Genomic DNA, 13,299 nt, shown 5'->3' on the forward strand with positions numbered 1-13,299 from the left:
TCAACATAAACTCCGCAAGCAAGTGTCTCTTGCAGACAGTGAACACACCAACACCATTTGCTTCTGCTGTCACTGTCCCTTTACTTTCGTCAATTTTGTAAGGAAGGAACAGGAGAGAATTAAAAACGAAGGACTGGAGGTGCTGGAAATCCGGAACAAAATCAGAATGCGCCAGAGAAACTCAGCATGTCTGGTAACATCTGTGAAGTGAGAAACAGTTAACATTTTGAGTCCAGTCCCTCCACTTCCGCTTACTGGTTTCTGTGCGTGACCCGCTCGGTTCTCATTCGGTTCGATTTTGACGCGAAACAAGGCACAAGCCCGATACAGAAATTTTCGGACTGCATTAAATGGAGAGGAAATGTTAGTGCATGGGAAAGGTTCCAGCGACGACAGCAGAAGGCTAGGCAGCGGTTTCACTCTGACACAGGATTTCCTGCCGCCCACACACCATGTACTCGGGTCAGCTGACGGTTGTACTACCTATAAGTCAAAACGCGTCGTACTTGTCAAAGTTGTAACTGGAATCCATCTGAATCGATTCGAGCAGAATTTTTTTCGACTTAGTGTGAAAGTGTACTGTGAAACGCTGGGGGGCTAACGCCGCCATCGAGAATCTCGAGAATTAAAAGGAAGGCGCGCGCATATTACCAGTAAAGGTTCACCAGGTTGGGTGAAAGGCATCAGAAAGAAAAAAAAGGCAGAGATCTACCTTCTTTACTAAAATAAAAGGATTCATTTATTATTAAAAATAGAACTTTCCTCCCCACAAGTTCTGAAGATGCCTAGCAACACAAAAACAGCGAAGTAGGCCGTTCATCAAACTCTCACACAGGAGAGAACAGATCTCCACATCACAATGGGGCAAGCCCCATACACATACAGGGGCAAACTCCATATATATATGGGGCAACGCCACGTTGAATGGGCAAATACAAAGTCATACACAAGAGTAAGCCTCATTTGCACACGAGGCAAAGGGCATACACAAGGGAGAAAACATACATAAGGGAAAAACACATATTCTGGGCAAAATTCAGACACACAGGGTTAGCTCCATTAGCATAGAGTAAAACAGCTTAATTCGGGTGGAGGGGTGCTCCGCAGGCACACAGGATACAGGCACACAAAATACACGCACAGGAGCAGAAGCAACACAGGAGAAATACACACGGGGTCAAACAGTACACGAACATACTGGGAGAATACACCACCTACTGATACATGGACAAAACACACTTTGGAGAAGCGTGCAAATAGACAGAATAGATAAAGTGAAGGACAACGCAATCGCTTACTGGGCCAAAGCTCCAAAATGCACAAAGTGGGACAGATCCATAAAAACAAACACATGTACAAGGATAGAAGACACCGGCAGGGACAAACACACACATAAACACAGGGTCAAAGCAACTGAAACAGGGGACAACGCATCTATTGTGAGCAAAAGGCAGATGCAGCTCTCCCGAACAACTGGGGGTGGATAACAAGCGCACATCCATTGAACAAATGATAAACACACAGGGAGCGAGCATATCTTCACAGACTCAGAGGCGACACACTCTGACTAACAGAGATGAAACACACTCACTTCAGTGTCAGGGACGAAACGAACAACCACTAAGGGTCTAATCAAGCCCACACATGAACTATACTTATAGATTTGAAACAAAGTATACATTACGATGGAACACATGGAAAAACATAGACACGCGTGGACAAAACACAAACATGCAAGGAGAAATGCAACACCACACATACACACGTGTATTTTGAGTGTTCCTGCAGAAGTCAAATAAATTCGTTCATCTACTTTTTCAGCCACGGCCTATTTTTGAGAATGGAGGAAGAAAACGTATAAGAACACGTGGCGATGCCTCAAACTGAAATTACTAGCTCTAAACCGAGGTCTTAAGAAAACATCAAACCGTAATAACAGCTCTCTTGGCCTCTCAAATGTCAGCAGCTGATGCGTAAATGGCATTTAAGCCCCCGGGGGAAAAACGGCCGGGTCAGCCGAACAACTTGAAATATACACTACAATAACTCAGCAGCTAACTTCACCGTGAGCGCCCGCTGTAGGGGGCGCGCAGTTTTCAGTTAGAACCACACCTTCCAGATCATGGCGATCGCATCGCCCACACACTAGACGGGGTGGAGGAGCGCGCTGACGGTCAAGACGCAGTTTCGGTTAATTAAAATCAGCAGCATTGAAAAATGCACCAATAGATTGCGACAACCGACCCTTTTACGGAAATACTGTTATTGCAACATGTGTCAGGAAGGACAAAACTAAACTTCCGGGCGCTGTTTGCGAGCCATCAGCCGGTAAATAACCTGACGGCAGAAACGTCAGCGTGTCACCGCCATGAGGGTTGTATATTGTTAATACGTGCACTAAACATGCCACAGATCTAGCGCCGACAAGACCGTATTCTATCGGCAGGAAATACAACGCTACGCAGATAACTGCTTCGTGTACAGTGGAGAGAACAAAGCTGGAACTGCAGTCTCGACAGATTGCTGTTTGAGGTAACACCGTTTTATTAATGGCAATCAGAGTCCAAATCGCTCCGCCCTGTACGTCCTCGTCACCCTGCTGGATGAGTTCAGTGTTGCGACTAAATGTCAAAACAGGCTCAAACTGCAACAAGAATCAAGCAACAAAAAGAAGTGCTAATGGCTCATATTACATGTTGGATACTAGCTGCAATAAAAGTGATGTATTTATAGATGAGCCTGTAGGGTCACGCAAAGCGTTGCTGTTCGGGGTTTTTTTTACCTTGGTTAGGGGGGTTGCTGGGGCTGGAAGGTGCTAGGCGGGCTCAGCTTTGATTGACAGGGGCCAACGCGTAGGCGCCAGTTCCCTCTGAGGGCGGTGGCGCGGGCCAAGGGGGTGGGGCGGCCTCTGATTGGCGGCCGCCGGAGGTCGGGGTTGAGCCGGTGGCCCAATCAGCACCGGCAGAGTGCGCGAGCGGCCGTGCGTCGTGGCCGCGGGGCTTTTGCGTGGAGACGCCGGCCGTTGGATGAGGACGGGGGTAACCGCAGTGTTACCCACCGGGCGCTGTAATTACCCCCACCCCCTGTCAGAGCAAACCCTGAGCCCGTGACTGAGTCAAGCCTCATCTCCCACTGCTTCCTCAGGTTATATCAACGACGCTTCTCGTTTTTCTTCAAGGGCACAGCTTTCTAATGGCTGTCAGGTGGTGCAACCTCGTGGCCGGACTCCCTGATTGACCTGCCCGTGCGCTTTGTTTCTGCTCCGGGGTGAGACGCTGCAATCCGCTGGCCCCCGTCTCTTGGTGTTGTTGAGGGGACGGGGCTGCCCACCCCGCGCCCTTTCCCGCTGGCCCGAGGATTGTGGGAGCCCGCCTGCAGTCGCGCCGGCGGCCGCCGGGTGGCGCTGCCCAGCGGCCCCGGGACCGCCAGCGCAACAACAAGAACAACCCGCCGCCGCCAGGACTACCACCGGATGAGAGGGGAGGGGAGAAGGGGCAAAGGAAACAGCCGCCCCAAACAGGGAGCAGTTGAAGCAGCCTAGGCTACGGGCAGTCAAAATCATCCAAAGAGCTGGGCACGGCGCCTGCCTCATCCCATCCCCATGAACAGCCTACAACGTCTGATTGTGCAGAGCCCCGACAGTTCGGGTGCTATTCCGTGGTAAGTGCCGATCTTTCTGTTTCAATGTACTTTTGCCGGCTGCTTCGGTTACGATTCGCACGCACCCCGCCTCCCGGTGCAGCCTCGGCAGTGAGGGTTTGAAGGGGTTTCCCAGGTTGCAGACAGCCTCAGCCAGCCGCCGGGCAGTTGGAAACCGGCCTGTGGAGGTTCAAAGGCTGAGCGCGCCGCGGTTTTTTGTTTTAAAATAAAAAGAAGGGAAATCTGTGAATTCCTCTGAACGGTGAGCAGCTCTTGACAGCCTGGGCTGCGGAGGGGAGACTTGGAGAGTGTGAGGGCAGTGCGTTCGGGTTCTGAGAATAGAGAGGAGTAGCTGCGGGTGCTGTAAGTCTAGAACTGTTTGTTTTTCTTTAAAAAAGAAAAAGAAACACTTAATTAACGCATCGAGTCCAGCACGACTCCTGTTCGGACCTTTCCGACGGGGTGTATATATAACTGGACTCGCGTGGATACGGCAGGACCGACTGAGATTCTCCAGCACTTTGAGATTTTTATTTCGGGTCCTTCAGAGTGCTGCTGATGGTAACGGGACAGACTGAGGGCAGTGTGATGTGGGGGTATAACGAGGAGGGGTCAGAGTGAGACACTCTTTCACCCCCCACCCCGGGCAAACTCCAGTTGTTTACAGTTGTCCCGACGGCGAGAGCTGGACCTTCAAACGCCGCGTTAAACTCGCGTAGCCACTGTATGTTTTCCTCAACACCACCACCATCCCCCCCCCGCCGTCTCTCTCCCCCCACCCCACCACCACCACCACCCCCCCCCCCCCAGGCAAATCTCGCTTCGCCTGCCGCCCCTCTCTGCCCTCCCCCATCTTCCTCTAACCTCCTAACCGTCCCCTTCGCCGCTCTCTCTTCACACCAGCCCCCACCGCCAACCGTCCCCGACTACCCCCCAACCACCCACTCTGCTTACATTATCAATATGCCACCCTATTCACCCTCCCCCTGCCCCACCCACTCTTCTCCCATTCCTCCCACAGACTCACACCACCCCCCCCTGCTCTCCCACCCCCGAACCAAACCGTCTCCCACCCACCTCTCCTTTTGCCGCATTCTCCTCCGCCTCTCCCTTGCCCCCACCCTCCCCCCCTTCCACCCACCCACCTTTTTACCCCTTAACCCGCCTCTTACTGCTCCCCGTCCTCCTCTCCCTTCCCCACCATCCCTGTCACCCACACCTCAACCCCCAAACACTCTCTGCCTCCTTCCCTACCCTCCTAACAACTAATTTCCCTCACCCTCGCTCCTCCTCCTCACCCCCACCTCTCTGTCCAGCCCTACCCTCCCTTCCTCCACACCCTCTTCCCATACCCTTTAACTCTCTCCCCCTTACACCGCTCCCCCCATCTCTCTCCCCCACCTCTATTCTCCAACCAACCCACCCTCCATCTACCGTCTCCCTCTCCATCCTCCCGGTCTATCATCCCAACTCTATCCCCTATCATCTCCCCCAACCTCCTTCCATCTCTCCCTCCTTCCCCAGCCTATGCTCTCACTTTCCCTCATTCTCCTGCTCCCCCTCACTCCTCGCCCACATTCCCCTGATCTTCCCTTCCCTCCTACCCCATGTCTCTTCCCACCACCCTCCCCTCACCCTCATTCTCCACCGCTCCCACCCCACCTCTGCCACATTCCCTCACTTGCTTTTCCCCACACACTCCTTCTTCCTGTCCCTCCTTCCCCCCACCCCGATCCTTGCTCTCTCTTCCCCTCCACCCTCAGTTTCCTCAATCTGCCACCCTCCCACCCACCCCTCAAACCTCCATGCCCCACTCTGTCATCTACCCTCACTCTCTATCTTTCCGCCCAACCCCCACTCTCCTCCTCCCCACTCCCCTCTCTCCCACCCTCCCTGTCCTGTACCCCCACCCTCCCTCTCTCCCCAGCCCAATCCCACCCTTCCACTCTCCGCACCCCCAGTCTCCCTCCCTCGCCTACCCCTTCCCCCACCCTACCCCTCCCTCCACTCTGCCCCATCCCCTCTCCCACGCCCCTACCCCTTCTCCCTCTCCCCTACCCCCTCACACACCCTCCCCCTCTTCCCACCACCTCGCACACCTTCCCCCCTCCTCTCCCCGCACCCCCTCCCACCCTTTTCCTCTCCCCTCCACCCCACCCTCCTCTCCCATACCCTCCATCTCTACCCTCCCTGCCACTCCACTTCCCACCCCTGCTATTCCCCACCTTTCCCCCCCCACTCTCCGTCCATCTCTACCCTCCCTCTCTCCCTTCCTTCCCCCTTTCCTCTCTCCCCCCTCTCATTTCCACACCCCGCCTCCTCTTCCCTCACACCCCAACTCCTCTCCGTCCTCCCCACCTCCTCCCCTCCCCACCTCCTCCCCTCCCCACCTCCTCTCCTCCCCACCTCCTGTCCCTCGCTCTCTCCTCCCCTCTCCGCATCCTCTCCCTCCCGGCCGCCTCATCTCCCTCATGCCCTCCCTGCCTCCTCTCCATCCCCTCTCCTTCCCTCACACCCCCTCTCCTTCCCTCACACCCCCTCCTCTCCCTCACCCCTTCTTCCCTCCTCCCATCTTCCTCCTCTCCTCCCCCCTCCCTCTCCTCTCCCTCCACCACTCCACTGCTCCCACCCGAATCCTTTCCCTCCCTCCCCTCCCCGCCTCCTCTCCTCCCCACTTCCCCTCCCTGCTTCCTCACCCCTCCCAGCTTTCCCCTCCCCCTCCACTTCCTCACTCACCCTCCCCTCCCCCCCTCCCCACACCTTTCCCCTCCCCGCCCCTTCTCCGCTCCCAGCTTTCCCCTCCTCTCCCCCTCCCAACCATTCTCCCCTCTCCCTTTCTCCTCCCCTTCCCCCTCTCCCCACCACTTCCCCCTCCACTTCCTCCCTCACCCTCCCCTCCCCACCCCTTTCCCCGCCCCCCTCCCCCGCTCCATTCCACTTCCCTTCTCAACTCCCCTATTCCCCTCCATTTCCCTTCCCCCTCCATTTCCCTTACCCCTCTCCTCTCCCCTTCCCCCTCCCCCTCACCTCCCTCCCGCTCCCCCTCCCCCTCACCTTTCCCCTCACCCCCTCCCTCCCCCTCACCCTTCTCCTCCCCTTCCCTTCTCCCCTCCCCATTTCCCCTCCCCTTCCCTTCTCCCCTCCCCATTTCCCCTCCACTTCCCTTCTCCCCTCCCCTTCCCCCCTCCCCCTTCCCCCTCTCCCCTTCCCTTCTCCCCTCCCCTACCCTTCTCCTCCCCCCTCCCTCGTTCCCCCACCCTTCTCCCCTCCCCATTCCCCATTTCCCCTCCACTTCCCTTCTCCCCTCCCGTTCCCACCTCCCCCTTCCCCCTCCTCCTCTCCCCTTCCCTTCTCCCCTCCCCTACCCTTCTCCTCCCCCCTCCCTCGTTCCCCCACCCTTCTCCCCTCCCCCTCCCCATTCCCCATTCCCCTCAACTTCCCTTCTCCCCTCCCCATTCCCCTCCACTTAACTTCTCCCCTCCCCTCCCCTTCCCTTCCGCCCTCCCCCTTTCCACACCCCTCCCCTTCTCCCCTCTCCCACCTCCCCTCCCCCTTCCGCCCTCCCCACTTCCCTCTCCCCTTCTCACCCGCCCCTCTCCTTCTCCCCTCCCCACCTCCCCCCTTCCCCTCCCCCACACTCCCCCTTCTCCCCTCCCCCTTGCCCCCTCCCCTTCTCCCCTCCCCCTTGCCCCCTCCCCTTCTCCCCTCCCCATTCCCCTCCACTTACCTGCTCCCCTCAACTTCCCTTTACCCTCCCCCCCTTCTCCCTTCCCCTTCCACCTTCCCCTCCCTTGTCCCCCTCCCCCTCCCCACTCCCCCTCTCCCTCCCCACTCCCCCTCTCCCTCCCCCCACTTTCCCCTCCCCACCCCCACTTTCCCCTCCCCACCCCCACTTTTTGCCCTCCCCTTTCCTCTCCCCACCTTCTCCCCTCCCCCTTTCCCCTCCTCACCTTCAACCCCCTTTCCCCTCCCCCTTTCCCCTCCTCACCTTCACCCCTCCCCCTTTCCCATCCCCACACCCTTTCCCCTTCCACCACCCTCCTCTCGCTCCCCCTCTCTCCCTTTCCCTCCCCTCGCCCCCCCATCTCCCCTCCCTCCTCCACCTCCCTACCTACTCCCTTCCTCCTCTCACCACCCCTTCCCTATCCTCCCCTCCTCCCCTTCCTCCCTCGCTTCCTCCCTTTTCCTCCCCTCCTTCTCTCCCCTCCCTCCCCATCTCCCTCCTCTCCCACACCGTCTTGTCCCTGCCTCCTCTCCCATCCCATCCTCTCCTCTCCCCTCCCCTCCGCTTCCTCCCCTCCCCTACCCCCTCCCCTCCCCCCCTCCCCACCCCCACTTTCCCCTCCCCATCCCCACCCCCACTTTCCCCTCCCCCCATCCCCACCCCCACTTTCCCCTCCCCACTTTTTGCCCTCCCCCTTTCCCATCCCCACACCCTTTCCCCTCCCACCGCCCTCCTCTCGCTCCCCCTCTCTCCCTTTCCCTCCCTACCTACTCCCTTCCTCCTTTCACCTCCCCTTCCCTATCCTCCCCCTCCCCTTCCTCCCTTTTCCTCCCCAACTTCCTCTCCTCCTTCTCTCCCCTCCCTCCTCATCTCCCTCCTCTCCCACACCGTATTGTCCCTGCCTCCTCTCCTCTCCTCTCCCCTCTCTCCCCTCCCCCCGTCCCCTTCCCCCCTCCCCTTCCTCCCCTCCCCCACCCCACCCCTTCCCCCCTCCCCTTCCTCCCCTCCCCCTCCCCCGTCCCCTTCCCCCTCCCCTTCCCCCCTCCCCTCCCCCCCTCCCCTCCCCCCCTCCCCTTCCCCCCTCCCCTTCTCCCCTTCCCCCCTCCCCTTCCTCCCCTCCCCCTCCCCTTCCTCCCCTCCCCTTCCTCCCCTCCCCCTCCCCTTCCTCCCCTCCCCTTCCTCCCCTCCCCACACCCCTTCCTCCCGTCCACTCCCCTTCCTCCCGTCCCTCCTCTCCCCTCCCTCCAACCCTCCCCCTTCCTCCCCTCCCTACAACCCTCCCCCTTCCTCCCCTCCCTCCTCTCCCCTCCCTCCAACCCTCCCCCTTCCTCCCTTCCCCCCTTCCTCCCCATCACTCCCCTTCCTCTCCATCACTCCCCTCACTCCCCTCCACTCCTTCCCATCCCTCCTCTCCCCTCCCTCCACCCTCCACCTCTCCGCTGCCCTCCCCTCCCCCCTCCTCTCTGCTCCCCTCTCCCTTTCTCCCATCCCTCCCTCCTCCCCCTCCCCTCCCCCTCACCCTCTCCCTCCCCTCCTTCACCCCCTCCTCCTCTCCTCTCCCCCTCTCCTCTCCCCTCTCCCTCCCCTCTCCCTCCCCCCTCCTCCACCCCCCTCCCCCCCCTCCCCCCTCCTCCTCCACCCCCCTCCTCCACCCCCCTCCCCCTTTCCCTCCACCCCTCCTCTCCTCCTTTCCCCTCCCTCCCCTCCCCCTTCCCACCGCTCCCCCTTCCCTCCCCTCCCCCTCTCCCCGGTCCCTCCCCCTCCCTCTCTCCCCCCCCTCCCTCCCCCCTCCCTCTCCCCTCCTCCTTCCCACACCCCTCCTCCTTCCCCCTCCCTCCCCATCTCCTTTCCCCTCCCTCCCCTCCTCCTTCCCCCTCCCTCCCCTCCTCCTTCCCCCTCCCTCCCCATCTCCTTTCCCCTCCCTCCCCATCTCCTTTCCCCTCCCTCCCCTCCTCCTTCCCCCTCCCTCCCCATCTCCTTCCCCCCCCTCCCTCCCCTCCTCCTTCCCACTCCCTCCCCTCCTCCTTCCCCCTCCCTCCCCTCCTCCCCCCTCCCTCCCCTCCTCCTTCCCCCTCCCTCCCCCCCTCCTCTCCTCTCCCCTTCTCCCCTCCTCCCCCCCTCCTCCACCCCCCTCCCGCTTTCCCTCCACCCCTCCTCCTTTCCCCTCCCCCCCTCCTCCTTTCCACTCCCCCCCTCCTCCTTTCCACTCCCCCCTCCTCCTTTCCACTCCCTCCCCTCCTCCTTCCCCCTCCCTCCGCCCTCCCTCCCCTCCTCCTTCCCCCTCCCTCCACTCCTCCTCCCCTTTCCCTCCTCACCCCCTCCCTCCCCCTCCGCACCCCCTCCCTCCCCCTCCCCTCCTCACCCCCTCCTCACCCCCTCCCTCCCCTCCTCACCCCCTCCCTCCCCTCCTCACCCCCTCCCTCCCCTCCTCCTTCCCTCTCCCTCCCCTCCTCACCCCCTCCTCACCCCCTCCCTCCCCTCCTCACCCCCTCCCTCCCCTCCTCCTTCCCCCCCCTCCCCTCCTCCTTCCCCCCCCTCCCCTCCTCCTTCCCACTCCCTCCCCTCCTCCTTCCCCCTCCCTCCCCTCCTCCTTCCCCCTCCCTCCCCCCCTCCTCTCCTCTCCCCTTCTCCCCTCCTCCCCCCCCCTCCCGCTTTCCCTCCACCCCTCCTCCTTTCCCCTCCCCCCCTCCTCCTTTCCACTCCCTCCCCTCCTCCTTCCCCCTCCCTCCCCTCCTCCTTCCACCTTCCTCCCCCCATCCCTCCCCTCCTCCTCCCTCTCCCCTCCCCTCCTCCTCCCTCCCCTCCTCCTTCCACCTTCCTCCCCCCATGCCTCCCCTTCCCCCTCCCTCCCCTCCTCCCCCCTCCACCCCCTTTCCCTCCTTCCCCCTCCCTCCACTCCTCCTCCCCCTTTCCCTCCTCACCCCCTCCCTCCCCCTCCGCACCCCCTCCCTCCCCCTCCTCACCCCCTCCCTCCCCTCCTCACCCCCTCCCTCCTCCTCCCTCCCCCCCTCCCCCTTTCCCTCCCCTTTCCCTCCCCCCTTTCCCCTCCCCCCTCCCCCTCCCCTCTCCCTCTCCCCTCGTCCCCTCCCCTCCTCCCCCTTTCCCTCCCCCTCCCCCTTTCCATCCCCCCTCCCCCTCCCCTCCTCCCCTTTTCCCTCCCCCTCCTCCCCTTTTCCCTCCCCCCTTTCCCTCCCCCCCGCTTTCCTTCCCCTTCCCTCCCCCCTCCCCCCCGCTTTCCTTCCCCCTTCCTCCCCTCCTCCTCCTCCCCTTCCCTCCCCCCTCCTCCCCCTTTCCTTCCCCCTTCCTCCCCTCCTCCTCCTCCCCTTCCCTCCCCCCTCCTCCCCACTTTCCTCCCCCCTCCTCCCCCTTTCCCTCCCCCTTCTCCCCCCTTTCCTCCCCCTTCCTCCCCCCTTTCCCTCCCCCTTCCTCCCCCCTTTCCCTCCCCCTTCCTCCCCCCTTTCCCTCCCCCTTCCTCCCTCCTTTCCCTCCCCCTTCCTCCCTCCTTTCCCTCCCCCTTCCTCCCCCTTTCCCTCCCCTCTTTCCTCCCCCCTTCCTCCCCTCTTTCCCTCCCCCTTCCTCCCCTCTTTCCCTCCCCCTTCCTCCCCTCTTTCCCTCCCCCTTCCTCCCCCCTTCCTCCCCTCTTTCCTCCCCACTTCCTCCCCTCTTTCCTCCCCCCTTCCTCCCCCTTCCTCCCCTTCCCCTCCCCCTTTCCCTCCTCCTCCTCCCCCCTTTCCCTCCTCCTCCCCTTTCCCTCCCCCTCCCCTCCTCCCCACTCTCCCTCCCCTCCTCCCCCTCTGCCTTTCCCTCCCCCTCCCTCCCCTCCTCCTCCTCCCCTTTCCCTCCCCCTCCCTCCCCTCCTCCTCCCCCCTTTCCCTCCCCCCTCCCTCCCTTCCCTCCCCCTCCCTCCCCTAGTCCTCTACCTCCTTTCATTCCCTCCTAGCCCACAAACCTCCCTCTTTCCTCTACCTCTGTCAAACCTCCCTTCCCCTTTCCCCAGCCTGCACTCCCCATCTCCCTCGCTGCCTCATTCCCCACCCTCCCTCCTTGCCCCCAAACCGCTCAATCCCCCACCCTCCTTCCCTTCCCCTAATCCTCTGTACCCCCTCCCCCATGCTCTCTCTCCCCTCCCCACCCTCTCTCCCCCTACCCTTTCCCCCACCCTCCCTATCTCCCCCTACCTTGACTGCAGCCATCCCTCTCTCCACCACCGTACCCACTCACCCACCCTCCCTCTCTCTGCCAACCTACTCCCTTACACCCTCCCTCTCCACACCTTGCATCTCCCCGTCCCCCTTGCCCATTCACCCCCTGCCCTCCCCATCACCTTACCCATATCCCCTTGTTCCTCTCTCATTCCCCACCATGCCCCTACCCTCCACTCCTTACCCACAACATCCTTCCGTTCCCCATCCTTCATCTCCACCTCACACCCCCTTGCCCTACCTTCCTCCCACTTCTTGGCCCCACCTCCCATCTCCTCTCATTCTTTGTCCCCACCCTCCCTCCCTTCTTGCACCTAACCCCCGATTCCTCTGTCCTCCCCCACCTTTCAGCTAACCCCCTCAACCCCCACCCTCCCTCTTTGCCCGTATCATCCTCTCACCTTCTTTCCTTCCCTCATTGCCCGCATCCTCCCCTTTTGCCCCAAAACCCTCTCTTCCCCTCTTCCCCTTACCCCACACCCTTTCCCTTTCTCATTCCCTACCCTCCGTCCTTACCCCAACCACCTCTTTCCCGCACCTTCCTTCCTTGCCCCCAACCCTCTCTTTCCCATACCGTTCCATCCTTGCCCCCAAATCCCTTTTCCCAACCTCCCTCCTTGCCCCCAACCCCTTCTTTTCCATACCCTTCCTTCTTACCCCCAACCCCCTCTTTCCCGTACCCTCCCTCCATGCTCCCAACCCCCTCTTTCCCACCCCCTCCCTTCTTGCCCCCTACCTCCTTTTTCCTTAACCCCTCATTACCCCACCCTGACTCCTTCACTTACTCTCCCACAGCATCCTCCCTCCATCCTGCAACCCCCTTCTTCTCCCACCCTCCATGTCCCCTCCTCTCCTCTGCTCTTCTCCCCCACCATTACTCCTTACATTCCCCTATCCTACCTCTCACGTCACTCTGATCTTCCCACCATCCTCTCCCTCCCACCCATCCCCGATCCTCTCTCTCCTCCCAACCCTGTCTACTGCACGCTCTGCCTTCCCCCCACACTCTTCCCCGATCCTTGTTGTGCCCCACTTCCACCTCCCTTGCCCCCCCACACCCCCTTTGCCCCATCATCACCCCCACCTCCCTTGCCCCCCACCACATCCCGCTCAGCTCTGCCACACCCCCACCGCCTCCCTCGTCCCCCCACACCCCCACTGCCTCCCTCACAATCCCACCTTGTTTGACCCCCCCACACCCCCACCGCCTCCCTCGCACCCTCAACACCCCCACCGCCTCACTCGTACCCCCAACAACCCACCGCCTCCCTCGCACTCCCTACACCCCACCGCCTCCCTCGCACCCCCTACACCCCCACCGCCTTCCTTGCATCCCCACCGCCTCCCTCCAACCCTCTACACCCGCACCGCCTCCCTCGCACCCCCACCACCTCCCTCGCAACCCCACCGCCTCCCTCGCACCCCCCACACCCCCACCGCCTCCCTCGCACTCCCTACGCCCCCACCGCCTCCCTCGCACTCCCTACGCCCCCACCGCCTCCCTCGCACCCCCCACACCCCCACCGCCTCCCTCGCGCCCCCCTTCCCGCCTCCCCGCACCCCCGCCACCCTCGCGCCCCCCTCCCCGCACCCCCCTCCGCAACCCCGCCACCCTTGCGCCCCCGCCTCCCCGCCACCCTCGCGCCCCCGCCACCCTCGCGCCCCCCTCCCCGCACCCCCGCCACCCTCGCGCCCCCCTCCCCGCACCCCCTCCTCCCTTGCCCCCCTCCCCGC

At 61.7% G+C, this 13,299-nt stretch overlaps 1 protein-coding gene across 2 annotated transcripts in view; it reads left to right on the plus strand.

Moving 5' to 3' along the window:
• Nucleotides 1-2,219: 2,219 nt before the first annotated feature.
• Nucleotides 2,220-13,299, plus strand: part of LOC125462930 (mucin-2-like) — a 50,547-nt gene continuing 39,467 nt past the window's right edge. The window contains exons 1-2 of one of the 2 annotated variants that reach the window (XM_048553444.2): nucleotides 2,220-2,532; nucleotides 3,179-3,660. In XM_048553444.2, the coding sequence (XP_048409401.1) occupies nucleotides 3,602-3,660 (59 nt within the window). In that variant the 5' untranslated portion in view covers nucleotides 2,220-2,532; nucleotides 3,179-3,601. Of the gene's footprint in view, nucleotides 2,533-2,956; nucleotides 3,661-13,299 lie in introns of those variants that run through there. The other variant, XM_059653504.1, reaches the window with a different exon arrangement.

This window comes from Stegostoma tigrinum, chromosome 21 (genome assembly GCF_030684315.1).
Source record: "Stegostoma tigrinum isolate sSteTig4 chromosome 21, sSteTig4.hap1, whole genome shotgun sequence".
Lineage (NCBI taxonomy): Eukaryota > Metazoa > Chordata > Chondrichthyes > Orectolobiformes > Stegostomatidae > Stegostoma > Stegostoma tigrinum.